At 42.3% G+C, this 27,683-nt stretch overlaps 1 protein-coding gene across 1 annotated transcript; it reads right to left on the bottom strand.

Moving 5' to 3' along the window:
* Nucleotides 1–1,849: 1,849 nt before the first annotated feature.
* Nucleotides 1,850–12,573, bottom strand: GJB6 (gap junction protein beta 6). The gene is made up of 3 exons (XM_045796740.2): nucleotides 12,214–12,573; nucleotides 9,601–9,764; nucleotides 1,850–3,383 (listed from the first exon to the last, which is right to left on the bottom strand). Exon 3 carries the CDS (start codon nucleotides 3,366–3,368, stop codon nucleotides 2,583–2,585), a length of 786 nt encoding a protein of 261 aa, XP_045652696.1. The 5' UTR covers nucleotides 3,369–3,383; nucleotides 9,601–9,764; nucleotides 12,214–12,573; the 3' UTR covers nucleotides 1,850–2,582.
* Between the last annotated feature and the right edge of the window lie 15,110 nt (nucleotides 12,574–27,683).

The following is a 27,683-nucleotide window of genomic DNA, read 5'->3' as shown; positions in this document are numbered from 1 at the left end:
ATAATGTATCTGGAATTTGCTTCAGAGCAATCCAAAGTGGGGGATAAGCAGGTGATAGTCTCCTGGGAAAGTGAAAAAGCATGAATAGATCATTGTTGGAGCTAGGTGAGAAGTGCGTGGGGTTTTTTAACATCATACTTTATATGTGGTCATCCAGCATGGAGCTGTGGGAACCAATGCAACATGGTGGTTAAGCCAGTGCTTTCAGAGACAGTTAGACTAGGTTTGAACCTTGGCTCTGCTACATATTAGCTCTGTGACTTTGGGCAAGTTATTCAACCTCTCTGTAAAATGGGATACTATCTTAGGGTAATTGTACAGATAAACAAGATTGCCAAAGAGGAATAGGGTGAGAAAAGGAAAGGTGTGCTCTCAAGGGATAGGAGAGGGAGGGAAGTCAATGCAGGAGACAGAGGAGCTGTTGGAGGTGGAGAGCCAAGTTTAGGTTGGGTAGTTTCTTGTGTTTTGGAATCCAAAAAAAGGTCTCAAAAAGCATTTTAAGAAGATGAAAACTGATACGTATTGCATGGTGCACTGGGTGTTATACGCAAGTAATGAATCATGGAACTTTAAAAAAATAATAAAATAAAATAAAATAAAAAAGAAAACTGATAAAGAGCTATCAGATTTGGTGTTCAGCAAGTCATGGTGCTGACAGTGGCTTGGGTTTGGTAGTGAGGGTGGGCCCATCTGGTGCTGAGAAGTGGATGGGGAAAGAAAGTGTGGCCCACACTCCTGACTTTGGTGGGATGGTGTGGAGAGACAGCTCCAGAGGGAAGGAGCATTAGGGGGGTTAAAGAGCAGAAAACAACTGGAGAAGAGAAAGAGATGGAAAATAAGAAAGGAGGGACTGATTAGGCGGTGTTGTCATGAGGGGGACCAGAGTCCCAAGATGATGGTGGAAAGGCAGTTCCTTTCTGATACAGATTGGTATTGCTACTAAGGCTGTCTTATCTACCCCTGGTATTTCCCGTCATCCTTCCATCTGATACTCATTGGAACAGCTATTTAAAAAGAAAGAACATTATAGGACATTGGGAATTATGAGTGCTAACTAGATTTTTTAGTGTGATGGTGGGATTGTAGTTTGTTTTAAAAGGTTAATCTTTGGTAAAAACCAAAGCTGTCTCTACTGAGACATTTATGGGTGAAATGATATGTCTGGAATTTGCTTTGAATTCTGAAGAAAATGAGAATATTTTGTTTTTCTGGAGAGATGTTTTGGAATCATGGCGCCATGTTGATATGTGTATACAAGCTCTTGTGGACACTTGTTATGCATTAGGTTTCCTCATGCAGAATGTTCCATGCTAATGTCCCTTTACACAGCGGTTTCATGTGTGTGTGTGTGCACGTGTGTGTGTGTCATACCACTCCAGAGTGACCACTCTGTGACTGACTCACCAGCACCCACTCTCAAGGCATCTGTGTTCAATCTGGAAATCCCTGGAGGGAAAGGTTTCCTCATCTGTGGTTATAAAGCTGTGGGTGCTTATCTCAGTCACCATGGTCTGAAGGACTCAGGTAATGAATGAATTCTTTGAGGCAAGCTTTGTCTGAGAGCTGCATCTGACTTCCTCAACCTCCTCTCTATCAGGGCTGAACTGACCAAGAGGACATTTTCTGTGTCCTAAAGCAGCCAAATCCTCTCCAAGCTAAGGACTGGGTGGGCTGCTAAGCTCAGCTTCTGCTCATTTGATGTGAGGATGCAAGAGTCGGGGTTGAACTCCCAGCAACTCCACCCATGCAACCAGCAGCCTGCCCACCCAAAGTAACCCAACCAATTCATCATACCACGTGAGGGATGACCACATGGAGGCCCAGACTGAACAGAAACCCATAATGCAGATGAAGGCATAGCGATGGGGCTAATCTTTATTGAGGTGAGCACATTCATGTCAGCTGTTCACAATGATTGCAAATTGCCTAGTTTTAAAAAGCTTCCTACTTCCATACAGCTCTGTCTACATTCAGGAAGCAATAAAAATATATTGTACAATGAACAATTTCCACCTTAAGAGTATCATGATAGTTCATAAATTTGTCAATAGATAATGCAAAACTCTATTTACAACAAGATAGGCTCTTTGTAAGTTCAAAATTTAGATACTCATGGCATAATTCTAAAACTAACATCGTATGTTTTCCCAGGTAAGAAAGACCAGTCATTATAAAAATACTTTATATAAATTCAAAGTCAGAACTAAAACATTCAATCCTATAAAAATATCTTTTACTAATCAAAGTATCGATTTCTACATAAATGTTCTTCATCGACAACTGTTACACACTTAAATTTTCAGGAAATACCTAGTATGTCAGACAGTCTACTTAAACATGTTAAATTTACTTCAAGGTACAGTTGTAATCCTGTCTTAGTTTTCAGAGATGGACCACATATTTGATTATGTTGCATATTAATGGAACAATTATTCTACAAAAAGTTAACTCAAGTCTATGTATTATGAAAGCATTTTTAAAGACAAAGTCTTCAGCCTATGGAAGGGATTTTTATGTGGGCATTGCCTTCAGGAGAAGGCACCACTTTTGTTATGAGTCAGTTACATAGTGCTTTGAAATGTTTAACTTGGAAAGCCTGTGATGGCATTTTGACCACTATCTGAAATCAGCTCATTCATTTCATTTTGCTTACTCTCTTTTAGGGTGTGATTGGGATGATTTCTTTGTGTTTGCGTTCTTTTTGATCTCCTAAAACATACTTTGAGCAGCAGGTAACACAACTCGGCCACATTAAGCAGCATGCAAATCACAGATGCAGAAATCATAAAAATGGTAAACACGGTTTTCTCAGTAGGTCTAGAGATAAAGCAGTCGACCAGGTTGGGGCAAGGGTCAATCCCACATTTCAACACCCAGGGCAGGTGGTACCCATTGTAAAGGAAGTAAAACACGTACATAAAGGAGGCTTCAAAGATGATTCGGAAAAAGATACTGCTGGTGTACGTCCACCACAGGGACCCCTCTATTCGAACCTTCTGCTTTTTAATGTCTTCTAAGTCTTTGAATTCATTTCTTTTCTCTCCTCGCCTAAATTTGCGGGCAGCCTCGTGTCTGTAGTAGGCGACATGCATCGCTACCAGCAGGGCTGGGGTGGAGACAAAGATGAGTTGCAGGGCCCACAGCCGGATGTGGGACACAGGAAAAAAGTGGTCATAGCACACATTTTTGCATCCTGGTTGCAGAGTGTTGCAGACAAAATCTTCCTGTTCATCACCCCACACTTCTTGAGCAGCCACTACAAGGATCATGACACGGAAAATGAAGATGACGGTGATCCATACCTTCCCGATGCTGGTGGAGTGCTTGTTTACACCCCCAATGAAAGTGTGTAGGGTACTCCAGTCCATTGTGTTGGCTTATTCCTAAACAGACAAAAATTAGCAAAGGTTAATTGATGGAATGTTCCTTTGATTTTATAAAATAACATAGTTATGTTATATACCAAAGCAAATTTCGCTTTAAGTATGCTGTGAGGGGCTCTAGGGTTAAGTGGTTAAGCATCTGCCTTCAACTGAGGTCATGATCCCAGGGTCCTGGGATCAAGCCCCACACTGGGCGGCCTGCTCAACAGGGAGTCTGCCTCTCCCTCTCCCTTTGCCCTTCCCCCCCACCCCTGCTCCTCCTCTCTTTCTCTCAAATAAATAAATAAAATCTTTAAAAAAACATGCTGTGATATAACTTCAACCTCCTAGGTTGCTAGTAGGTTTTCTGGTAGGGCATGCCCACTCTAAGAACATGGGAACACTTTTGAACCAGAAATAACTGTTGGGGGTTTTAGATCATCTTGATTCAAGTGAATTCAGATTATATATTAGGTTGCTCTTTGACATTAGTCCAGGAACAGACAAACAAATACATTTCCCAATTTCCTTTTAACCACCATGCGTGTAAGTACTGCATCAGTTTCGTTTTGCTCAAGGGATCACAGAGGTTCCACAGTAGATCTTATTCACTAAATGGCTTATCAAAGAGAAAAAGATAATCATTGGAATGACATGTGGTGTCCCCAGCAGACTAGGAAGGGGAAGAGACCCCAATACTTACTAGTTTATACAATATATTTATGTTTATTTCTAGTTTGAATAACATCATTTCCTGAAATCATGTGTTCTTAGGAGGCCTAATGTCACACACTACTGAAAGTTCCTCTTCTGAAAGAGAATTACAAGCTTTTACAAAAAGCTCTCACTCACTTTGCATGGTAACCAGGGCTGGAGCTAGCTTTCCCTTCCCAGGCACAGGCACCAGGAGCCACGGATGAAGGGAACCAGCAATGCGGAGCCCCTCCCTCTTAATGCACTGATTTAGCATCCTGACAGAAAATATTCTTGACTTCCACAGGAACTTTTGCTACAATTCAAACAGTTGCCTTCTTACCCTACATTGCCACAGGAGACTAGAGAATTAATCAGCATTTGGATCCAAAAAAAAAAAAAAAGAACTCTGAGAATCTTTTGAAAGTGAAGACCTTCTTTTCAGAAAAACAGACTTACACAAATTGTCAAACCTTTTAGAGGATGAGGGAGCCGCCAAATTCCTCTCATCAATCTGTTTTAGGGAGACTTTCCTGTATTTGACTGCACACTGGGGTCAGGCTTCTCCTCGGGCTGACCCCCAACCTCCCTGGCCCATGTCCTGCCCATAGCTCTGCCCCCTGTGCAACACATTTGTTGCTCTTCGAGACAACTGGGTAAGTGGAGGCAACCTCAGCTCCTTCAGGAGTGCTCAGCACTGAGTCTCTGGATGAGGTGCTAATGTGTGTCCCAGAAGCAAGACCCTCTGTTGGTGCTATAAAGTCAGCCAGTCCTGCATTATGAAAAGCAGACCTCCACTTTAGTTGGCTTTCTGAGAAATTCATCTTTGCCCTTGGTTTGGTTTTTAGACACCACCTTTTTCTCAGAAAGACATAGGCCCAAGGGAAAATGCCACCATCCACATTATAGGTGTATGTGGATTCCTCCTCTGTCTGAACTGTGCAGTGGAAGTAGGGGGAACATGCTGTGGAGGGGGTGGGGAGGGGAGCACAAGCTGGGACATAGCTAGAAATTTCTACATCATTAGTTTCTCTCCCTGCCCTCTCCTCTTGCCAAAGCATATGGAGCCCAATTATAGGAAAACCCCTCCCTGTCACTACATTGCCAAGCCAAGTAAATAACAATCATGAAGACTTCCGTAGGCATTTATTGAATGTCTACTGTATATAGATGTTAACTATTTCGTCTTTGCATCCCAAGGCACAGTCTAGTTCCCAGCACTGAGTAGGCTCTGAACAGAGCAGCAGAGCAGATGAGGGATGCAGGGAGATCATGGCTAGAGGTGCAGGGGAGAGCTTCCAGAGATGCGTTCCCATCCTATGAAATTGAAGGTGTTAGATCACAAGATGCAAGGAGGGAGCATGTAACAACTTAACAAGAAAAAAATGGGGAGGAGACAATGTGACTGCACTTCAGCACCTATATTTTCACTTGATTAATGGAGTTACCAGAAGAGAGGATAATTAGAGTGATCATGGAATTTCACAGATGCTTATTCTTTCCTTGAATAATCTGTAAGGAGGAGTCAAAAAGCAGCACTTAATAAACCAGAACCTTCAGACTTTTCAGGGCTCCCAGACGCGGCAGGCCGGCACCAAAGCAAAGGAGGTAGAGCTGGGAATAAGGAACTGGAGAAATAGTTTTGAAGGATTTAGTGCATATTGGCCTATTCCAACTCCACTGGCCAGAGAGAAGTAAAGGAATTCGAAATGTTTATAGATCTTAAAACTTGTCCAAATGCCATGGACTATGAAAAGTTTTAACACAGAATATGATAAGAACATTTGAGTTCTTAAGTCTAAACTAAAATTGAGCCAAAAGCTTACATTGCGGCAGAAATGGGAAAATGCAAATTATAGTTTTAACTTAGCCTAGACTTTAGAGAAACATATTAATTTTTTCAATGAAAATGAAAAGACAGGTGGAATTCCACAGCTGAAGACTTGAAAAGGGGTGTTGGCAAGGGGGCGGGGCAGACAAGAACTCTTTTTTTTTTTAGGTTCACTAAATTTATTTTAAAAATTATGAAACGTTTCTTACAAAAGAGCATTACATTCTGCACACTGCTCTGAATAGATGTCAGGGACAAATGGACTATTGTTACTTTTCCTCCCTGTCCCACCCCCCAAAATGTTACAGAGACCACAAAGCAAAGTGTTCACAAGAATTACATGGGGGAATTTTTTTCTTTTAAACCACCAGTGAACAAAAATTAAAATTCACTCACTCTACTGCTGTTTCAAAATTTCAATATTAGTGTTTGCACGCCCTTCCCCCCCCCAACCCTGTTTGTAAGAACTAAAACATTACATCTGGTGAACAGCAAAGATTTCACTACACCTCACAAGAACTCTTAAGTGTGTTATACAGTTCTGAGGGAGTCAGCTAAGGAAGGGAGAAACTTCAGTAGCACTGAGGAGCTCAGATTTTTAAGCAACTAAGATGGAAGACAATTCAGATCACCACACACAAGTGGAGGGGCCCAGACTTGCAACAACAATGTCAAAAAATTTAATCACTAATTGAGCCAAAAAAAAGTAAAATAAAAAATATGAAAAAGCAAGAAAAATAAGATACTTCAGCCAAAAGAAAAGAAAGGGGTGGGCACAACAGAGCACGAGGCATAATTTTACCTGATAACAGAGAAAAGACAGAAACTCTTCCCCTACTTTATAAAAGAGAAATTATTTAAAAAACTATTTCCAAAAGCATGATACAAGAGAGGTGTGGAGCTAGTGTCTACCTTCTGAGAAAGAGATTTTCATATCCACAGTAAATGTATTTTTGATTTTAAAAACTCATCTTGGGGGGCACCTGGGTGGCAATAATAGGTTAAGTGACCGACTCTTGGTTTTGGCTCAGGTCTCATCTCAGGGTTGTGAGATCGAGCTCAGCGTAGAGTCTTCTGGAGTTTCTCTCTCCCTCTTCCTCTGCCTCCCCACCCCCACACTCTCTCTGTCTCTTGAATAAATAAATAAAATCTTTAAAAAAATTAAAAAAAATAAAAACTCATCTTAGATAATATGAATTATAAATTAATTTTTAGTTTATAATGAAAATGATTATAATAAATTTTCCTAATTATTGCTAATTGTTTTCTATCCTGGAAGCATTTCAGGAGGTAGAAACACAAACATCTTGATGTTTAAACATATTTTACCCAGCTGTTCGCCTAGGGGACAGTCCTATTTGTTAATAAAATAGTCCTATTTGTTAATAAAATGTTCTCCAATTAACCAATAAACATCCCCCATTGCAATTTGGTTTATTTGGTTTAATTTGGTTTAATTAAGTACCCAATCAGCAAGTTTTTGATTTATCAAATAAAAGTTCACATTTTCTTAAACCCTCCAAAGTGCAGAGAATTTAAACTCCTCTACAGGTAAGAAGGCTGTTTTCTCCTGAGTTCTTTATCAACAGGCATCCTGTAACAATGGCACACCTGTGGTCACCTATACCTGCCCTTTTAGCAAGCAAACCAATCAAGGTGCAAAAGGACAACTCAGTCTGAATCAATTTGGAGAGGCTGAAGTCGTGGGAGAGATCAGGAGGCTTTCCGCACAAGAATATAGTCCCGGCTTTCTAGAAGCAGGATCCTTAGCATCCTAGCCTTAGGGCTTCTCCTTCTTAAAAAAACAGGGACAATTATCCTGGCAGTGGTTTTATTTCTTTTGGCTTTTCTGGGTGCCCAAATTCCACATTCTGAAGTTCTACCCAAGTAGCAAAGCTGAACAGAAAATAATCTATTTTACAGTACTTTTGACTTCCACTAAATATCAGTAATTTCCCCTGTGCCTTTAAAGGAAGAAAAAGAGATGCCTAGGTCACTAAGAAAAAGGAGTGATTAAGCCCAAATACAAGTGTGTGCAGCCTACTGGTCACTCAAGACAATCAGGCTAAAGACAAACCACCTGATCTGCAGTGTCTTCCTGCAGGAGCAACAAAGGCCCTATTACTTCTCACAGTAGAAATGACAGGAAGCACTGCTCTCCATATTCTCCGTCACTCCCTTGCCCTACGTGCTCTGCAGGAAAGCCACTCAGTGTAGGTGACCTCATGTTTCCTACAGTGAGAGCTTCTCTTTGGTTCTTCTGTCTAGTCCACATCATTCCTGAGGGTCTTATGTACATGGGTCCTGTGTATTGTTGTCCGTGTGCTAAGAGCAGAAGGTCAGCTTGCCTCACAACTGTTCAGAGCCAGTCAGGGAAAGGGACAGGCTTAAACTTCCTGACACTATGCTGCAGTCACCCCTAATGCCTGCCTGCCCCTAGGACACTCTTCCCGCTGGAGGAGCCCAGGAGAGGAAGGAGCTGACATAGGGCAGAAGATTCAGCAAGTTTGAAAGGAGGACATGTGGCTGCACTTGTTCCTCCTAACTGGACCTTTCAGTGGGTTGAAGCCATTTCTGACCTGGGGGGAAGAGACTGCCCACTGGGCCCAACCTTCCCCAGCCTCTCCCTGCAAAAACATAACTCCTGGGGTAGCTTTCCATCAATATTTTGGTTGTAGAAGATTTGAAGGCTGAACGCTCTTTGAAAATTACTTCCCAAAATAACCTCATCCGTTGGAACCCTTTGCAATTAGTAAACAAAATACCTCTTTCCTTTCATACTTTAGACAGGCTGCAGCCAATGGGAGGAGTCTTTTCAATAAAAAGTAATATATTAACTCTTTCTTTGCAAAGATAGGTTTATCTTAACTGGTGCCTCTCTGGCTCTCTTTGAAGGAAAGAATTCATCTGTCTAGCTTCCATAGTCTTGTCTCCATACAAGAATGTGGTTATACTTCATGGCGCCTGGGTGGCTCAGTGGGTGAAGCGCCCAACTGGATTTTGGCTCAGGTCATGATCTCAGGCTCACGATCTCAGAGTCGTGAGATGGACCCCCACCTTCAGCCCCCGAGTCTGCTCCATGCTGCTGAATGGGGGAGCATGCTTATGATTCTCTCTCTCTCTCTCCTTCTGCTTCTCCCCTGCTTGTGTGCTCTCTCTCTCAAAAAAAAATGTGTTTACACTTCAAGTTACAAGGGTAAACTATCTTTGGTTTTGTGGTATATCTAATCACGGTGAATAACTGCATGTTGCATTCTTGATACTAAAGCTCCAGTCTGGAATAAGTAGCTCTAAGAAAAAGTAAACCATTGATCTTACTTCTGATAATACACACAGTATTATGAAGATAGATTGTTCTTCCCTTTTACAATTCAAATAATTTAAGTAATACGATTTCTTGATTGTTTTAAAACTAAAGAATTTAACCATAACTAGTTTGTTTAACAATGCCACTTTAGTTTCACTGATGACAGAACCAAAACTAAAGCTTTAAAATCATAGTCTTACCCTGTAGCAGACACCAAGAGGTGGAAAGTGTCTTTATAGAAAGTTCTATTTCCCTTTGGATGACCCTTTCAAAGTTAGTCATTGAATATTTGATAGACCTGAGAACAGAACACATTCCTCATGATTTCCACATTAGCTTTGGATAATTGAAGACTTTTACATTGATAAAAACAATGTCAAAGCAAAACAAGCACATCCGGGCCTTACTTCCAAGGACTCGCAGCTTATTGGCCTGGAGAAGATTAGGCAAGGTTCCCTCCTCAAGGGCTTCAGGCTTTCTTCTACACCATTTGATTGCTTAAAAGCCGATGTTGCACAGTAATGACATGAATATCAATCTTTGTGCAGTTTTAGTTCAGGGACGAGGTCACCTGTTGAGGGAAAAATCATAGATGTGGCTATATTTCTTTAACTACTTCTCACGTGTCTAGTGCATGACCTTTGTGGGTAGTTTTTCTATATCCTAGAATTGTTGTGAGGAAAGTCTAGAGACTGCCAGTTTCCTGATAAAATAAAAATAAAAATTTTAGTGTAGATTCTTTTCCTTATCAAAATAATAATAATACCCAATCCCAAACCTCAAGCCCATTCTTTGAGCAATTAAGAAAAAGAGTAAGGGAGTTTGAGGAACTGGATATACTCCTTCATTCCCCAAATCGGCAGTCTAAAAAAAAAAAAAATCTCAAACTCTCTCTTTAATCAAGAAGAATCTATGTCTGTTGTCTCTAGAAACTCAGGTCATCCAAGTTACAATCTTAGCTCTGATTTTTAAATTTAATGACTCAAAATTTCATCATCCATCCTTTCAGAGTAACAGCTAGTGATAAAATGGATTTAGGATCTACGTACTTCTTCAAAATTAACTCAGTAAAAATGAAAGAACTTTTTCTGTGTATGGAGTCCCATATAAACATGGACAATTCATAAAGTTACATGAATCCATTTAAGAAGTCAAAGAGTTAAAACATTTTCCATTAAGCAGTCTCTGTTCATTCAAGCAAGTCTTTGTCCTTTCCAAAGATTTAAGTCTAACTTGAGTTGAACGACCATGAAAATAAACAAGGAAAAAAGTGCTCCACGGACCCAGTTCCATTCTCAATGTTTCAAGCAAGTAAAACAGAAATCTTAATAAATCATAATGCCGCCATGGAAGGATTATGTCCTCATGGCCAAGAAGCTTGTGTCGAAAATTATTTTCCCATATTTTTATTCTATTTAACATTTTAACTAATGTCTACAAATCACTCATAACTCCTGGAATATTCAAATTGAATAAAAAATGCACAGTGAGGGTTTGCAAGTAAGAATTTTACTTTTACCCTACTCAATTGTTCAGTCAGAGCTTCTGCAATTCTTTTCTTTCTTAAAGCTGTTATAATTCAGAAGATAAAAAGTAAGAAAAAGAAAATGAGGTCACTGTTACCAGTATCAGAATTGGTTTTAAAATAAAAACATGAGTGAAGCACCTGGACTGATTAGTGTCTTCCCAGTTTGGGTCCCTCCGGGAATGCCGATGGGGGACCCTGCACCCCCAACCCCCACCCCAGTTATGTCACAGGCTAGAGGATGTTGAAGTTCTCTCTTCATAACTTCCTTCTCCCCTCCTTGGCAGGGTTCAAACAACACCCCCAAAGACTCCGCCTGATCCAAACAACAGACAAAGCTCTCCACAGGAGCAGTTTTGAGCAGCATCCTGCAATTCTAAGGAAACTGCATTGGGGCAGGACATTTTCTTCTAGAACACTGGTTAGATTCTACTAGAACTGGGACAAGAAAATGCTTCTATGGCATAAAGTCTACTGAAGGGAAAGAACAATGATACATGGTAACATTCAGTCAGGCACTACACTGACAGTGGGATTCCACCTAGGGGACACCACCATTGCTGCTGGAGCAGGTGTCCCTGCAGTGGCTGCAGGTCCTTACCCCTTCAAGCGTCCATAACTGCAGTCAGGCCACACTCACCTGAGGTTCAGTCCTGCTCTCCAGAAAGGGAGGCCAGCCCACTCAAAACACCCGATGCCAGGTAACACCTGGGACTGCTCTCCCTCACTAGACAGGAAGTATCTTTTGGTGCCTCCACCTTTTAACTGACATGTGTCACCAATGATACTTAATTATTGTTGCCCAGTAATTGCATTATTGCCATCTGCGTTTCCCAAGTTCCTTGGGCATACATCATGCACCCAAACGGGTCAGTTCTACCTGGGACTTATCCACTAGCCCGGCTGAACCGGCTTTCCTTTTCCCCAGATCCAAACAGGACTTCGTCAAGGTGACATAAAAGCAAAGAAAATCCAAAATGCCGAAAAGGAAGTGGGGGAAAGGGGCACGGGTCCACACCCTGGCCACTGCCACACACGATGTAGTGTATTTATAAAACCTGTTGTGCAGGTCGAAGGGGGACCATCCAGGGTAAAAGTCAAACCCGTCCATCCTCGTTCCTCCGGGCGCGCAGAGGACTCCAGGCCTTGCCGGGCGGAATCTGGCTGGGGCCGCAGCAGACGCGGGAGGATGCGGATCCACAGCAGATAAGGTTGCCCTGGGCAACCCCAACCCGCTGACACCCACCCCTGCCCTCCGTCAGCGATCCGAGGGAGACTATGCCCTGCAGCCGCTGGGCCCACCTTGGAGTGGTCGCCAGCAAGGGCGACAAGGGCGAGAGAGGCCGCAGGCGGCCTATCTCACCTGCTCGGGGTTTTCGGGGGCAACTGCTGCGCGCGAAGGTCCGAGATGGCGCCGCACGCCCGCCGCCTCACTCACCGCGCCCCCCAGCCCGCCGCCAGCATTCAGGGGGCGCCGTCCCTGGCGCCCGCTTACCTGCTCCGCGGGACTGCGGCCGGGGTCTGGGGTCCGGGGGCGCGGGGCTCTCGGCGCAGGGAGGCGCCCTCCGCTGCAACCGGGCAGCAGGTCCGGCCGGGGCGCAGCGGGCTCTTGGGCCGGTGCCGGGAGTGTGCAGTCGGCGCTCCCGCTCGGCTTCGGGTGCAGGCCTGGCTCCCACCTGCAGCGCCTTTTAACCGCGCCCCACCCCGCCTCTGCCCTGACGCTTCCCGGCGGGCTGCGAGACGCGCGGAGTTCCGACTCGCGCCCGCCCGGGGGCGCGGGGTTCAAGGCGGGCCCTCCCTCGGTGGCGCGGAGTGCGAGGGTTAGACGTGGGGAGCGGGTGGTGTAGGACTGGCCTTCCCTGGAGGGTGCGGGGAGCTGGGGGCCCGGGTTGCAGGACTGACCCTCCCTCCGGGGAGCGGAGCGCTGGGGGCTGGCCCGACCTGGTCCTGAAAGGGTGGGGCGGCCACGTCTCTTGGCCTCTCCGGGGGCTCGCTGGCAGAGCCGGCGCTCCGGGTGGGACACCACTTGGCCCAAAAACCGGAGTGTACTGGCCAGGCGCCTTAGGGAAAGGGACTGGGCGAGTGCGTCCGCAGCCCTTAGCGAGGCTTTAGAAAGAGGTGGACTCGTTGGAATCAGTATTAGGGACAGGTTGTGTTTTTGCCAGGACACATCCTCCTTTTTTTCTGGGCACTGCCACTCTCTTATGGCCCTCCGGGTACCCGTGCACGTCCTTCTAGAGAGTAACCTGGAGGCACAGTGACTGTTGTTCTTTATTAACTAATGACCATTTAGAGGAGTTGAAGAGGTTATTTTTATTAGTTACCTCCATCCTTTGACACCTCCTCCAGCGGAAGCAGAGTGGGCCTTCCTCTAGCCTAGCGCACCACATAAGGACCCAGCTGGTGCCCTCCTTTCACCGACAGGGCTCAGAATGCCCAGGGTAGGCACAGCGGCTGATGCAGGGGCTGAAATGTTGGGAGCTGTTTAGGGACCCGGCTTCACAGGTTCAAACCTGTCCTACATCAAACAAGAGATGTATGACTTGCTTATTTCACAAAATTGGTTGGTAATTAAATGTCCGCACCTAAACCATTCACTAGTTGTTGGGTCATCTTCTCTCACGCAGCAGGATTAGTGGTGGTTCCTAAGATGTCTCTTCAAGGTCCTGAAAAATGAACCAAGACTATAAAGAACCACCTCCAGAAATATTTTGAGGACAGCAAGATTCTCAGAGAATTGCCCTGCCTCAGATAGGTTTAAAACACTTTGGGGTGGGCCCTGGAATGTCCATGAGCGTAAGACTGGAGACACACAAAAACCTGTTTTAGGCTTTTTCATTAGACAGACTTGCTGTCTTAATGTATCCTGTGCCTTGAACGTTCCCACAGTTGGCTGGTCCTCTCCTGCCCTCCTTTCTAGTCTCTCCATCATTCCCCCCAAACAAATGCACTAGCCAGGCACATCTGTTTTGTATAGTAACATAACTCAATTATAAAAGCCGACTGTAAACCCCTTTGGGAATTATAAACAGCGTAAGCCTTTTTTTGCATTCCCACCATGCTAAGTAAAGTACTTTGCACATAGTAGATGCTGCTCCGTGAGTATATGCATGTTGATTGGCAAAACCCAAGCAACATAGCAAATAATCCTGGAAATGGCTTTTGTTCCTAAAGCATGACTGCCCACATTCCCACTTCTTACAGCTGCTTCCGTGCAGCATTGTGTTTGAACACTTACATGCTGGACCGATGGAAGTTGTACCAGGACCCTTCCAGGAAAGAACTTTTGAACTAAAGTAGTCACAAAGAATGTGTTACATTTGCTCAGGTGCCCCAAAAGGGAATTATCTCAACACTGTGCAAAAATATCTCTTTTCCTATTCAGGTTATCTATGGCTTTTCACTTTGCCTCTTAATGTTTAATCCCATCCAATTTTCACTTATCAGATGGTCCTGTTGCAGCAGAAATTTAATATGGATTATATAAATGTACAGACTTGTGGAGATGTGCATTCAAACTGAAAGTTGAAGGTTTTATGCTAATGAGAACCAAAGGCATCTAGAGTGTTGACTGGGTTGTTGACCTATGTGACAAACACGGAAAAACTTTCTGAGCTGATTACAACCCTACTGTCTGTCCAGTTAACAGTATCACACAATTCTGAAGGCAAGGTTTTTGCAGTCCTAGTTGTAATCAGTGACACGAAACTCATTTGATTGGTATCTTCCCTCTGCATCTTAATGATGATTTCCAGAGGCCATAAATTTAATCCCCATGGAATGTGTGGAGAGTGGATCTTCCTTTGCAATACCAGGAGGTTTGAAAGGATAATGGTGACGTACTCTTTTGAAAACTATAAATTCTCTGGGTGACCTGTCCTGCCTTTACATAAAGAACAAAGGAGACTCCAGTCCCCACTCCCCACAGAGCCCCTCCCCCCCCACCATACTCCTCCCTGCTGACCGCTGGAGCAGACTAACTGTCTAAAGTGGAAATACAGCACAGGGACTCTTCCTTGTAACTGACATAGTCCCAGACCCTTGTAAGGGAGAGAACTGTGTGCTCCCTTTAAATAAAAACTAATATTTGTCTATTCATTCAACAAAAAAGCCTATATGGAGCAGGCTTACATTAGGCGGAGGACATAGAGGAGACAGTTCCCATCTTAAGAGTTTTCTAGTTTGATTTTTCAAACCTGTGTGCAAAGATCATGTGAGATGCTACTGAAGGTTTCTGGGAGTCTACTTTTGTGGGTTTTGGGTGAGCCCAGGGACTTTCATTTTTATCAATTATCTTAAGTATTGCTGATATAGGTGGTCTGAGAGCCATACTTGGAAACATGCTAGTTTTGGATCTTCTTTGCCTTTTGGTATTTTAAAAGATATCAATGTTTTTATTTTTTCCTGTGTATTTTTATTTCATTTCAGTTCAATTACAGTATAGTTAATATACAGTGTTATATTAGTTTCAGGTGTACAATATAGTGATTCAACACTTCCATACATCAAATCTAGAAACAGACTCTTTTTTAAAAATTTTATTTATTTATTTATTTATTTATTTATTTATTTATTTGAGAGAGAGAGAATGCAAGCAGGGGTGAGGGAGAGGGACAAGCAGTCTCCCTGCTGAGTACAGAGCCCGCTGTGGAGCTAGACACGGGGCTCGATCTCACGAGCCTGAGTTTATAACCTCAGCCAAAATCAGGAGTTGGACCCTTCATGGACTGAACCACACAGGCGCCCCTAGAAACAAACTCTTGACTACAGAGAACAAACTGATGGTTACCAAGGAGAGGAGGGTAAGGGCATGAGTGAAATAGGTGATAGGATTGAGGAGTGCACTTGTGATTTTTAATTATGGTAAAATACATATAAACTCATCATTTTAACCATTTAAAATTGTATAATGCATGGAGACATTTAGTTCATTAATAATGTTGTGTAACCCTCACCACTGTTTAGTTCTATAACATTTCATCACCCAAAAGGAAACCCAGTACCCATTAAACAGTCACTCCCCATTTCCCAGCCCCTGGTTAACTACTAATCTACTTCCTTCTGTCTCTATGGATTTGCCTGTTCTGAATATTTCATGTAAAGGGGGTCATACAATATATGGCTTTTTGTGTCTGGCTTCTTTCCTTTATGTTAATGTTTTCAAAGTCCATCCATGTGTCAGTACTTCATTCCTTTTAATGGGTGTAGATACCACATTTTATTTATCCTTTCATCTGTTGACAGACGCTTTGGTTGTTTATACCTTTAAGTTATTGCGAATAAAGCTGCTATGAACATTCATGTGCAAGTTTTTGCATGAACACTTATTTTCAATTCTTTTGAGTATAAACCAAAAAAGGAGAGGGACCTCTGGGTCATGTGGTCATTCTATGTTTAACTTATTGAGGAACTGTCCATTTCCCATTGCAGCTGCACCATTTTACAATCCTACCACCAGTGTCTGAGGGTTTCACTTTCTCCACATCTTGACCAACACCTGTTATTTTCTTTTTTCTTTTTTTAAGTTACAACCAGTTTGTGGGTGTTACGGGATTATCTCATTGTGGTTTTGCCTTCCTTTTCCCTGATGTCTAATTGACACTGAGCAGCCTTTCATATGTTTGTTGGCCATTTGTATATCATTGGAAAATGCCTGTTTGATTATGGATATTTTAATGTGGCAAAGTGATTTACAAATACTATCTCAACAAATACAGAGTTCCTACGATATGCAAAATGTAGGTTGCTGCCTAACTCTGGCAGTTCTGTGTTCCCTGTGGATTTTGCTCTGACGAGGCAATGACTTTTTTTGGAAGATGAAATGTATGCTTGTGATGACTGATGAAATTGGGAAGGGATGCAGCAACGGTCTCACCATGCGGCAGTCATCAGAAAGCATGCCCACCTGTCCTTACTCTCTCTGGCTGTCAGCATCAGAAGCACTGCGGCTTGCTCGAGATACTGGTTACTACTCTGCAATTGTTCTCTAGTATTCCATGTCACCCTTCAAGTAGATGAGTTGAAAGGGCTCCTTGTGGTTTTGGTCCTTTTACCTTTTTATGATAAATCTTTTATTTTAAAACAGTTTTGGATTTACAGAAAAATTGCAAAGATGGTACAGAGAGTTACCACATACCCTGCACTGAGTTTCCCCTAATATTAAAGTCTGACAGTCATGTGATACATTTGTTACAATTAATGAGCCAGTATCGATACATTATTACTCATTAAAGTCCATACTGTATTCAGGTTTCCTTAGTTTTTACCTAATGTCATTTTTCTATTCCAGGATTTGTATCTAGGAAAGCATATTACCTTTAGTCATCATGTCTCCTTAGGCTTGTCTTGGCTGTGAGTTTCTCTGACTTCCCTTGTTTTTGATGACATTGATAATTTTGAAGAGTACTGGTCAGGTATTTAGCAGAATGTCCCTCAACTAAGGTTTGTCTGATTATTTCTCATGAGTAGATGGGGGTTATGTGTTTTGGTGAGGAAGACCACAGAGGTGAACTGCCATTTTCATTACATCATATCCAAGGCACATGTTATAATCAACATGATTTATCACTTGGGATGTTAAGCTTGATCATCTGGGTGGGGTAGTGTTTGTCAGGTTTTGCCACTGTAAAATTACTCCCCCCCTTCCCATACTGTACTCCTTGGAGGGAATTCACTGTGCAGCTCACACTTAATGGTGGGGAGTTATGCTCTACCTCTTTGAGGCCGGAGTAGCTACATAATTACCTCTTATTCTTCTGTATGGGGAATTTGTCCCTTCTCCCCAATTTACGCATTTGGTCAATGTTTGTTTATACTACCATGGACTCATGAATATTTATTGCATACTTTGGATTATAATCCATAAATACTACTTTGTTTATTTTGTTTTTCAAATAGTTTCAGCTTTGTCCATTGAGATCTTTTTCATTTGGTTCCTCTTTCTCTTTTGATATACACCCATCATTGTGGCGGTTTTTTAAACGCTTTCTCTCTAGCACTGCAAGAATCTCGGGGCTCTTAATGTATATTCTCTGCCCCATCCCTAGGACCAACCATTTCTCCAAGGAGCCCTGCTTCCATTAATTGGAGAGCTCAGGGTCTGTGATCATGCTTGCATGTTTGTTCTGTCTCTTCTCAACTGTGGGCTCCCTGAAGGCAGGAGTCATAGCTGTGTTGTTATCAGTGTGTGCTCCTGTATAAGCACTTGTGCCATGCCTGATGGATTCTGGAGGCTCAGCAAGCATTTGTTAAATGAATGAGTAAGTTCAAGAAGTATTTGTTGGGGAGATTAATTGAAAATACTAGGAGAAGAGCCTGGTAGTTGAAAATAGGAGGAAAAGAGTAGTCCCAAGATACAATGGAATATTACTCAGCCATCAGAAAGAACGATTACACATTTGCAGCAACATGGACGGGACTGGAGGAAATTATGCTAAGTGAAATAAGTCAAGCAGAGAAAGACAATTATCATATGGTTTCACTCATTTATGGAACATGAGAGATAGGAGGATTGGTGGGAGAGGGAGAGGAGGAATGAAGGGGGAGTAAACAGAAGGGGGAATGAACCATGAGAGACTGTGGACGCTGGGAAACAAACTGAGGGCTTCAGAGGGGAGGGGTGGGTGATTGGGATAGGCCAGTGATGGGTATAAAAAAAGTAAAAAAAAAAAAGAATCATCATATTGAATTTCATGTTATAACGTAAAGAGATTCAAGCCTTGTAAGTAATGGAAAACCTGTCTGCACTTAAAATATCACTGCTTAACTATGTGAAAAAAAAAGATACAATCAGTGAGGTGCCTGTGTACTTGATAGAGTGGGAGAGTGCTCGCCCTCAAAACAGTTAGAATCTAACAGAGAGCTGTGATACATGCTGTTGGAGGGGAAGGAGCCTACTGTTCATTCAGCCAGGAGCTATTGGCATCCTCAATGCAGTAAACCTCCAGAGTGCAGCATCTGGGGCTTCGCGCTGCAGAACCAGAAACAATGTTGTGAAGTTATCAGACTTGGAAGAGATGGAATCATAGACCACAATCCAATGTAACTACTTTCTGGTGGAGTGCCAAGGGGCACTTGGTGGGAAGGTTCCCCCGGGAGACCCACCCATTACCACACATCACCTTCTGGTACCCTACAATCAGGACCAAAACAGGTGGATGCTTTAAGGATTATTTCCATCCATCAAGTAGTGGAAGCCTGATAAACTGACCTCTAAAGTATCTGGCCTGCCATCTAGAGACAGGATCATTTCCTGAAGAAGTGCTGAATTCTTGGTCTTTGACTTTTTGTTTTCTAAACTTCATGCAGAATATATTTCTTATTTAAGCACCTCTTCACTTCTTGTGTCATGTCAAAATATACCTAGTGGGGTTATAATTTTCTTCAAATACACATATCCATGTGTTTTCCTTCTCTTATCTTTTTCGTTTGTTTTTTTGCTTTTAAGAAACTTTAGTATTTCCAGGTTTTCTTTAGCAACTTATTAGTAATTTCTTAGATTGGGATATTTCTGTGACAGGTCAGTACCTGTCATGTTTAGGGTGACATGTTCATGACCTTAAGGTTCATGACCTTAAGGTTCATGACCTTAAATGCACATCCTGGGATGACTTATTATAACCCCCTTAGTTCTGGCCACTAAAGAATATATTAAAACTACGTATAATAATTATCACATATAATGCAATGTCACACAGAATATTATTTCACAACCCAAGACATACAACACATACAAAAGCCAAATTCTGTTCTTCAGGGGATCAGAATGGGGAGAGCTCAGTGAGGGTGGAAAACTTTGGGCAGAGCATTATGGCCTGGGCAGGGGGGCACAGAGCACTTGGAACAGTCTGCGGGCAGGCATGTGCATCTGGCAGCAGGGATGAATGTGGTGTGTTCATGTGATGGCAGGTGGGAGGCAGGGCCTGGCTGGTCTGGCTGGAGCAGAGTGCTTGTGTTGGGAATACGTGGACATAGTGGTCAAGCAGGGCCAAAGTGTATGCCGGGGGTTATCAGTCAAGAAGAAGAATTTAAACTAGCTATGAAATGAGGAAGAAGGAGCACAACACCACTTGGCTTGAATGAATCTGGCAATTTTAATGAAGTGCACGTTCATTATGAGTTAGGATGATATGACTGCCCAATAGCCATTGCAATTTTGGGCACTATCAATACAAGTTTGGTGTCTCAGTGAGGTGGATGCTTCTTCCCTCTTTTCTAAGCTGTTGATCTCACCCAGTGGGAGCTGACACATTTCTTTACAGGAGACATTTACAAACTGTAAACAGAATGGGCAAGCAGTGAGTTTCTATCAGGGGAGAAGTCAACCAGAGGCCAAATGACTCTTAGCCAGGTGCTGTCTGGATGGGGGATGGACTGAAGGTCTGCTAAGTGGACAAACACTAGTAACATAATCACCATTGGGGAGGAAAAAAAGCTGAGTCCAGAGGTTCAGTTTTGAGCTTGGATGATCCAGAGAATCATATTTCTCTTTCATTGACAAAAAGAGATGTTGGCAAAGGAAGCTGCCTTGAGAGTGAGTGAAGTCTGGTGATGCTGACTGTGGAGTGCTGGTGAAATGTTATAAGTGAAGTGTAGCTGAATGTCAGGAGTGAAACTCTAGATCTGGGAATTCAGTCTAGTTTCTGACTCTATGTTTACTGTTCACTCTTGTCTACTCAGTATTTTCCAAACTGCCGTACACTTTTCCCAACTGAGGTCAAAATCCTATCCACCTTTCATGGACTTGCTTTTCCACAATTGTTCTTTGAAACTTGTTTCTCCCCATTTACTCCTGGAGAGCGATCTTCCCTCATGTACTCTCCCCAGTCCCTTGGTCCTGCTCTCCTATGCTCCATGTGCAGCCCTCCTTCTGTTACAGTTGAATATACCCTCTTGCAATTATTTTTTTTACCTCTCTTGCAATTATTTCCTTAATTGTTAACACATTTCAGGACGAAACTCACGCCTTACTTGTCTTTGTTTCATTGCCCCTTCCCTACCCTTAGTACCACCCACCTAATGCGCAAACCGTGTCTGTAGCTTCTGTGTAATTGATGGAGTCAATCAATCGAGTTAAAGTGGAATTGAGTCAGTTTATGGTCGCTGCTTGAAAGAGTGACTTCCGTAAAAGAAGGAGTTGGGTGGGAGAGAAGGTGGGGATATAAACACTGAGACTGTAGGAAAGAGGAATGGGAGCCAGTAACAGGAGAGAAAATATGGAAATGGAGAGACAAAAGGTTAGCCCAGGAGGGGAGGGTGTAGTAGTGTGGCTGACTGGGTGGGGACAAATTATTCAAGGGGTGTTGTATTAATCAGTATTCTCCAAGGAAACAGAACCAATAGTGCATGTCTGTGTGTGTATATACATTTAGTATATAGATATGTTTATATATATATATATATGTACATATATATATATAAAAATTTATTTTAGGAATTGGTTTATATAATTGTGGGAGCTGGCAAGTCCAAAATCTTCTAGGCAGTCCAGCAGGTTAGAGACACAGGGAAGAGTTGATATTGCTGCTTGAGTCTGAAGGCAATCTGGAGACAGATTTCTCTCTTTGCGGGACACTGGTATTTTTTTTATAATAATATTTTTTTATTATATTATGTTAGTCACCATACAGTACATCCCTGGTTTTTGATGTAAAGTTCCATGATTCATTAGCTGCGTATAACACCCAGTGCACCATGCAATACGTGCCCTCCTTAGTACCCATCACCGGCCTATCGCATTCCCCCATCCCCCTCCCCTCTGAAGCCCTCAGTTTGCTTCTCAGAGTCCATAGTCTCTCATGCTTCATTCCCCATTCTGATTATCCCCCCTTTCTTTATCCCTTTCTTCTCCTACTGATCTTCCTACTTCTTATGTTCCATAGATGAGAGAAACCATATGATAATTGTCTTTCTATGCTTGACTTATTTCACTTAGCATTATCTCCTCCAGTGCTGTCCATGTTGCAGCAAATGTTGAGAAATTGTTCTTTCTAATAGCTGAGTAATATTCCATTGTATATATGGACCACATCCTCTTAACCCAGTCATTTGTTGAAGGGCATCTCGGCTCCTTCCATGATTTGGCTATTGTGGACAATGCTGCTATGAGCATTGGGGTGCATATGGCCCTTCTCTTCACTATGTCTGTATCTTTGGGGTAAATACCCAGTAGTGCAATGGCTGGGTCATAGGGTAGCTCAATTCTTAACTTTTTAAGGGACCTCCACACTGTTTTCCAGAGTGGCTGTACCAACTTGCATTCCCACCAACAATGTAGGAGGGATCCCCTTTCTCCACATCCTCTCCAACAATTGTTTCTTGCCTTGTCAATTTTTGCCATTCTAACTGGCATAAGGCGATATCTCAGCGTGGTTTTGATTTGAATTTCCCTGATGGCTAATGATTTTGAATATTTTTTCATGTGTCTGTTAGCCATTTGTATGTCATCATTGGAAAAGTGTCTGTTCATATCTTCTGCCCATTTTATGATTTGTTTATTTGTTTCTTGTGGATTGAGTTTGAGAAGTTCTGGGTAGATCTTGGATACCAGTCTTTTACCTGTAGTATCATTTGCAAATATCTTCTCCCATTCCGCAGGCTGCATCTTAGTTTTTTGGACTGTTTCCTTGGCTGTACAGAAGCTTTTTATCTTGATGAAGACCCACAAGTTCATTTTTTCTTTTGTTTCTCTTGCCTTTGGAGAAGTGTCATGAAAAAGGTTGCTGTGGCCGATGTCGTAGAGGTTGCTGCCTATGCTCTCCTCTAGTATTTTGATGGATTCCTGTCTCACATCGAGGGGGACACTGGTCTTTTTCAGAAGATATTCAACTGATTGGATTGGGAGACCCACCCACATTACGGAGGGTAATCTGCTTTACTCAGTCTATGGTTAAACTGTTAATCACATCAAAAAATTTGTTAACAAAACATTTAGATTCATGTTTGGGACACCTGGGTGGCTCAGTCAGTTAAGCATCTGGCTTCAGGTCAGGTCATGATCTCAGGGTCCTGGGATTGAGCCCTGGGTCAGGCTCCCCATTCTGGAATCTGCTTGTCCCTCTGCCCCCCCGCCCCCCACCACTCACGCTCTCTCTCTCTCAAATAAATAAATAAATAAAATCTTAAAAAACAAAAACAAAAAAACCATTTAGTTTCATGTTTGCCCAAACACCTGGGCCCTATAGTCCAGCCCAGTTGATAAAATTAACCATCACAGGTGGTTCAGTCTTCCTCCCAGTGGATGAATCCCAGCAAAGGGAGCAAAGCTTTAGGGCCAGCATGGTAGACAAGCTTATTTCTCCTTCAAGGGCTAATAGTGGAACTGAGGAGCCAGCCAGTAGACCAGCAAGTGCACTAGCGCAGTGAGGGCTGTGATAAGAGTGGTCACAGGCAACCAGACCATAAACAGGCCAAGAACATGGGAGCAAAGCAGGGGCTTCTGAATACAGAGGGGACTTGTTAAACCCCTAATTTAATGTGTGCTATACAAGTCAAAAGAAATGACCACAAAAAGTTCACAATTATTTGTTATCTGGTGTGAGGTGATTTTATAAGTAATCTTAATCCCCCTACAATGAATATGTGATATATTGATTGTAAGAAAAATAAAGATTAAAAAATAAACTAGAAGAGACTAGGGATATTGGAGGGTATGCCTTTCTTCCTTCTTTCTGTAAAAATAATGAAAACTATACTGGAGACATTTTTCTAGGAGCATGCTCCTTGGGAAAGAAGAAATCGCCTGCTGATAAGGTGTTGAATTAACTACAAATGCATCCTTCTGGAGCAATGAACTTCTTTTTTTTTCTTATAATAATGATTTTTTATTATATTATGTTAGTCACCATACAGTATATCCCTGGTTTCTGATGTAAAGTTCGATGATTCATTAGTTGCGTATAACACCCAGTGCACCATGCAATACGTGCCCTCCTTACTACCCATTACCAGCCTATCCCATTCCCCCACCCCCCTCCCCTCTGAAGCCCTCAGTTTGTTTCTCAGAGTCCATAGTCTCTCATGCTTCATTTCCCCTTCTGATTACCCCCCCTTTCTTTATTCCTTTCAATGAACTTCTTATATGGAGTTTTGCTTGTTTACTTTTTTCCCATGACCCTTCTGCACAATGTAAGTCTCCTGACATGACCTATAACCATTGCAGTTCAGGTGTGTTACCAGCTGAAGGTTACTAGGCCAGGGCCTGAGGTAAACATAGCACACAACCAGTTTTTTGAGTAGAGGGCATGGAGATAGGAGTTCAGGAATTTACCATGGAATATTAGAAGGCAACATGAGTAAATTCACATTAAGTGTGACAGTGAAATAAAAGCAGACAATTTATTTTAAACCTACTCCCAACTCTCCCTAGTAGCTTCCAAGTGGGTTTTTCCAATAACAGACTTTCTAACTTCTCTGGCAGATGATCAAGGTCAGTGAAACTTCCCTGAGAAAGGCACTTGAGATCTCAAACTTTTTGTAATGTTGTTTGTCCACACAGGTTCCATCACTTGGGGACAGGGGTTCCTAACTCAACTTGCAGCAAATTGGAACACATTTTCAGCTGAACTTGGGTATTGCTTCAGAGAAGACACTCTGAGTGCTGGGTGGGATTAGAGGAAATGCAAGAGGATGGGAAAGAAGTGCCCACGAAGAGCAAAGGAGGAGCCTCCAGATCTCTGCTTTCCTACTTCCTAAAATTTCCAGCAATAGCAATGCAATCCCTCTCTCTGCTTCCCAGCCAAATCCAGCCATACTCCAAGGACGATATTATAATAATAATGTTTTTATCACTTGTCAATAAATATAATGGAACAGGCATTATCTCTACCTTCCAACAGTCTCACAAGGCAGGTAATACTGTCCCTGGGGAGGCACTTGTGACTTAAAAGGCCTCCTAGCTAGGTGCCAGAGCTAAGATTCAGACTGAGTATCATTCAGTCTCCAACTTCATAATTGTTCCCTACTGGCTGCTACCTTTGAATGCACCCTCCTGGAAGCTCCCCTTAGCTTCCACTCCTCTGCTCTGTCTTGCCTCTAATTGTGCCTCTCCCTCAACGCTGTATTTCACCATGTCTCCAATGGTGATTTTCACTTCCCTTCTGCTTTTCAGTGCATAGCTGTGGCGTGAGCTGTCATCTGGCTAGTCAGGCTTCTGAGTGCTCCCTATGCTATGCTATCCTAGCTTTGGAAGACCTAACTACAGCCCCTGCCCCATCTTTTACTTGTTAATGAATCCTGGACAAGTGAACTTGCCATCTTAAAAATGTGAAGATGAAATGTGGTAATAGGTGAAAGTTCCTGACAGGACCTGGCACCTGGGCAGGTGCTCAGTGAAAGTTGATTTCTCCCCTTCTCTCTCTTTCTCATTCTCCTTTTTATTCTCTTACTCTTTCCTCCTCGTTACAAAGGGGATGTTTTAGCATCTCAAAATTGTTGGGATTTTAAATGAGACCATGTGTATGAAAGGACAAACACAGTACCTGGAATGTGATAACGTCTCAATCTTTGCCCCACACCATTTCGATACAACATTTCTCACTCAACAAAAAAAGTCAACAGTTGACAGTCTGCTTTCCTGTCACATTCCCCCACCCTTGCCTGGTTCTCTCTTGTCTTGCCACGTTGTAATTTGATGGTGGTGTTGCAATGTGAGTTTGGGGAAACAGCATCTAATCTCAGCTGGGATGGTGCTTATTTGAGGTTTGGAGGTCCCATTTGTTTCTGGGCTCCCTGTTGTGTCAATCAGTGCCCAGGCTCTTTGGAACTGGCTTTCTGGAGTGCTCCTGCCTCCTGACCTCAGAAGTGCCCAGGTTATCTGTTTGAACTTGAAGACATTGCAGGGAGACTTTAGAACGTCCTGAGGAACATTTGAGGGGAAGCTAGGGGAAAAACTTGTGGTTCAAAGCTATCCCATGTGTTTATTTTGCCCTCATTTATTGAAACAATTTTTTAAATTATGTTATGTTAGTCACCATACAGTATATCATTAGTTTTTGATGTTGTGTTCCATGATTCATTATTTGTGTATAACACCTAGTGAATTTCTTTATTACTTCTATTCCATTTAGATTTGGCTGATTTAAAACTGTATATCTGTCACTGTAAAGATTTAGGTGGTTTAATATTCTGGAGAACTTCTCCTGTCACAGTTAATCTTGCCTACCTTATCCTGTTTTCTTCCTAATTACTTCTACTACTTAGGATGAAATAATTTAACTTGAGAAATGAAATGTGAAAAGAATAAAGCAGCTTTTAGGGAAAATAAAGAATAAAGGGGCAGCTCCAGTGTGGAAGTAAGGTAGAAAGTTGGCCCATTCTTACTTGATTGGGTCTTTGTTGTATCACTTATTTATTTGGAAGTATTGTAAATTATTATAAATAACCCTTATTTCCTAATGTAAATATATAGAAAAGCCTCATTAATTTAGCCTAATCCTTCCTCTTTCTTCCTATTCTGAATCAGTTGAAAGTTTCTAAAGTACTTTGAAAGAGATACAGCCATTGCTTTTAGGAATATATTGAAAAATAGGACTAAACAAAAATGTATTGCCTAATAAAAGTTCTTAGGAAATTGACGCAAACATTTCTGTCACCATGGTTTTTATGCACATCGATGCTTTCAAAAGATTTTAGGTTTGTTTTCCAGCTTAGTACCTCTCCAAAGAGAAGGTTTACACTGTTAATTTGTTATCCCATCTTTTCTCTAAAGTAGTGGAAAAGTAAAATTTTAATCTATTTTGAATCTCTATGAGTTATATTATTTTGAATTAGTGCAAAGTTTCACTCCACAGCCTTGTGTTCCATCTCTGTACTGGACGACCCATGGTTTTGTATTCTATTCTGTTATAATATTTATGTTCTTCCATTCATTCTAATTACTGAGAGGTGACAATACTTTTGTGCCTGATATTGGGCAGCATTGAACTGCCTTTGCAACCCAGACCATGGGACTACACCTCTTCTTGGATCTGGTCAGCAACTCATCCCTTCCTTCTCAGATAAAACTACCAGGAAAGAAAATCTTCTAATTGACTTGATACCATAATATTAAAACAAGTACAGACTCACATCATGTTGCATCCCTCTTTTTCTCTGTGGGACAGTTGGGAAGAACAAACTTTGTGAGGAGTAAGGTACAAGGAAACTGGATAAAGTTTATTGTTGGATAGCCAGTTTTTCCATAATCCATGAGGTTGGTTATAATTTTATGAAAGGATTAGGCTAAAACTCTAAGGAGGGTTGATTCTCTTCCTTTCTAAAAGCTCTTCCTTCTTCTGTTTTCTCCTTTCCTACCACTCCCATGTATATGGTTTCTAGAAATTGGAGGTCTCACATCGGCAACTCTCCTGGGTGTCCAGAAGAGGCTGGACATTTAGGTATGGGGTGCAGGTTGGGTATAGTATCTCACCCAGTAGTGCTTCATAAATGTTCATTGAATGTATGAAATATATAAAGGTTTCAGTGGCATTCTAAAAGTCCTTTGGAGACTTCTGGTTTCTGGTCCAACATGTGGAAATATTGGAAGTCATCACTTGTTCTGACAAGAAAAAGTTAAGCAGGGGCTCCTGGGTGGCACAGCGGTTAAGCGTCTGCCTTTGGCTCAGGGCGTGATCCCGGCGTTATGGGATCGAGCCCCACATCAGGCTCCTCTGCTATGAGCCTGCTTCTTCCTCTCCCACTCCCCCTGCTTGTGTTCCCTCTTTCGCTGGCTGTCTCTATCTCTGCCAAATAAATAAATAAATAAAATCTTAAAAAAAAAAGAAAGAAAAAGTTAAGCAAACAAAATCAACAACTCCTCTTAGATCCATCAGAGAGTTGAGGTCACAGAGAAATCTCCGCTCCCAAACTAGAGAGGGAAGCAGACACAGAGAATCATATCTTCCCAAGAGCAGAAGTTTGTTGTTAGAGCCAATACAGTTTCTTTTACCCAATACATCATACTTGGTTTTCAACAAAAAATTGTAAGGT

The sequence above is a fragment of the Ursus americanus genome, chromosome 10 (assembly GCF_024610735.1).
Source record: "Ursus americanus isolate L20-20 chromosome 10, mUrsAme1.1.p, whole genome shotgun sequence".
In the NCBI taxonomy this organism is placed as follows: domain Eukaryota; kingdom Metazoa; phylum Chordata; class Mammalia; order Carnivora; family Ursidae; genus Ursus; species Ursus americanus.
The sequence above is the reverse complement of the archived record's forward strand: the minus strand, read 5'-3'. Positions and strand labels throughout refer to the sequence as shown.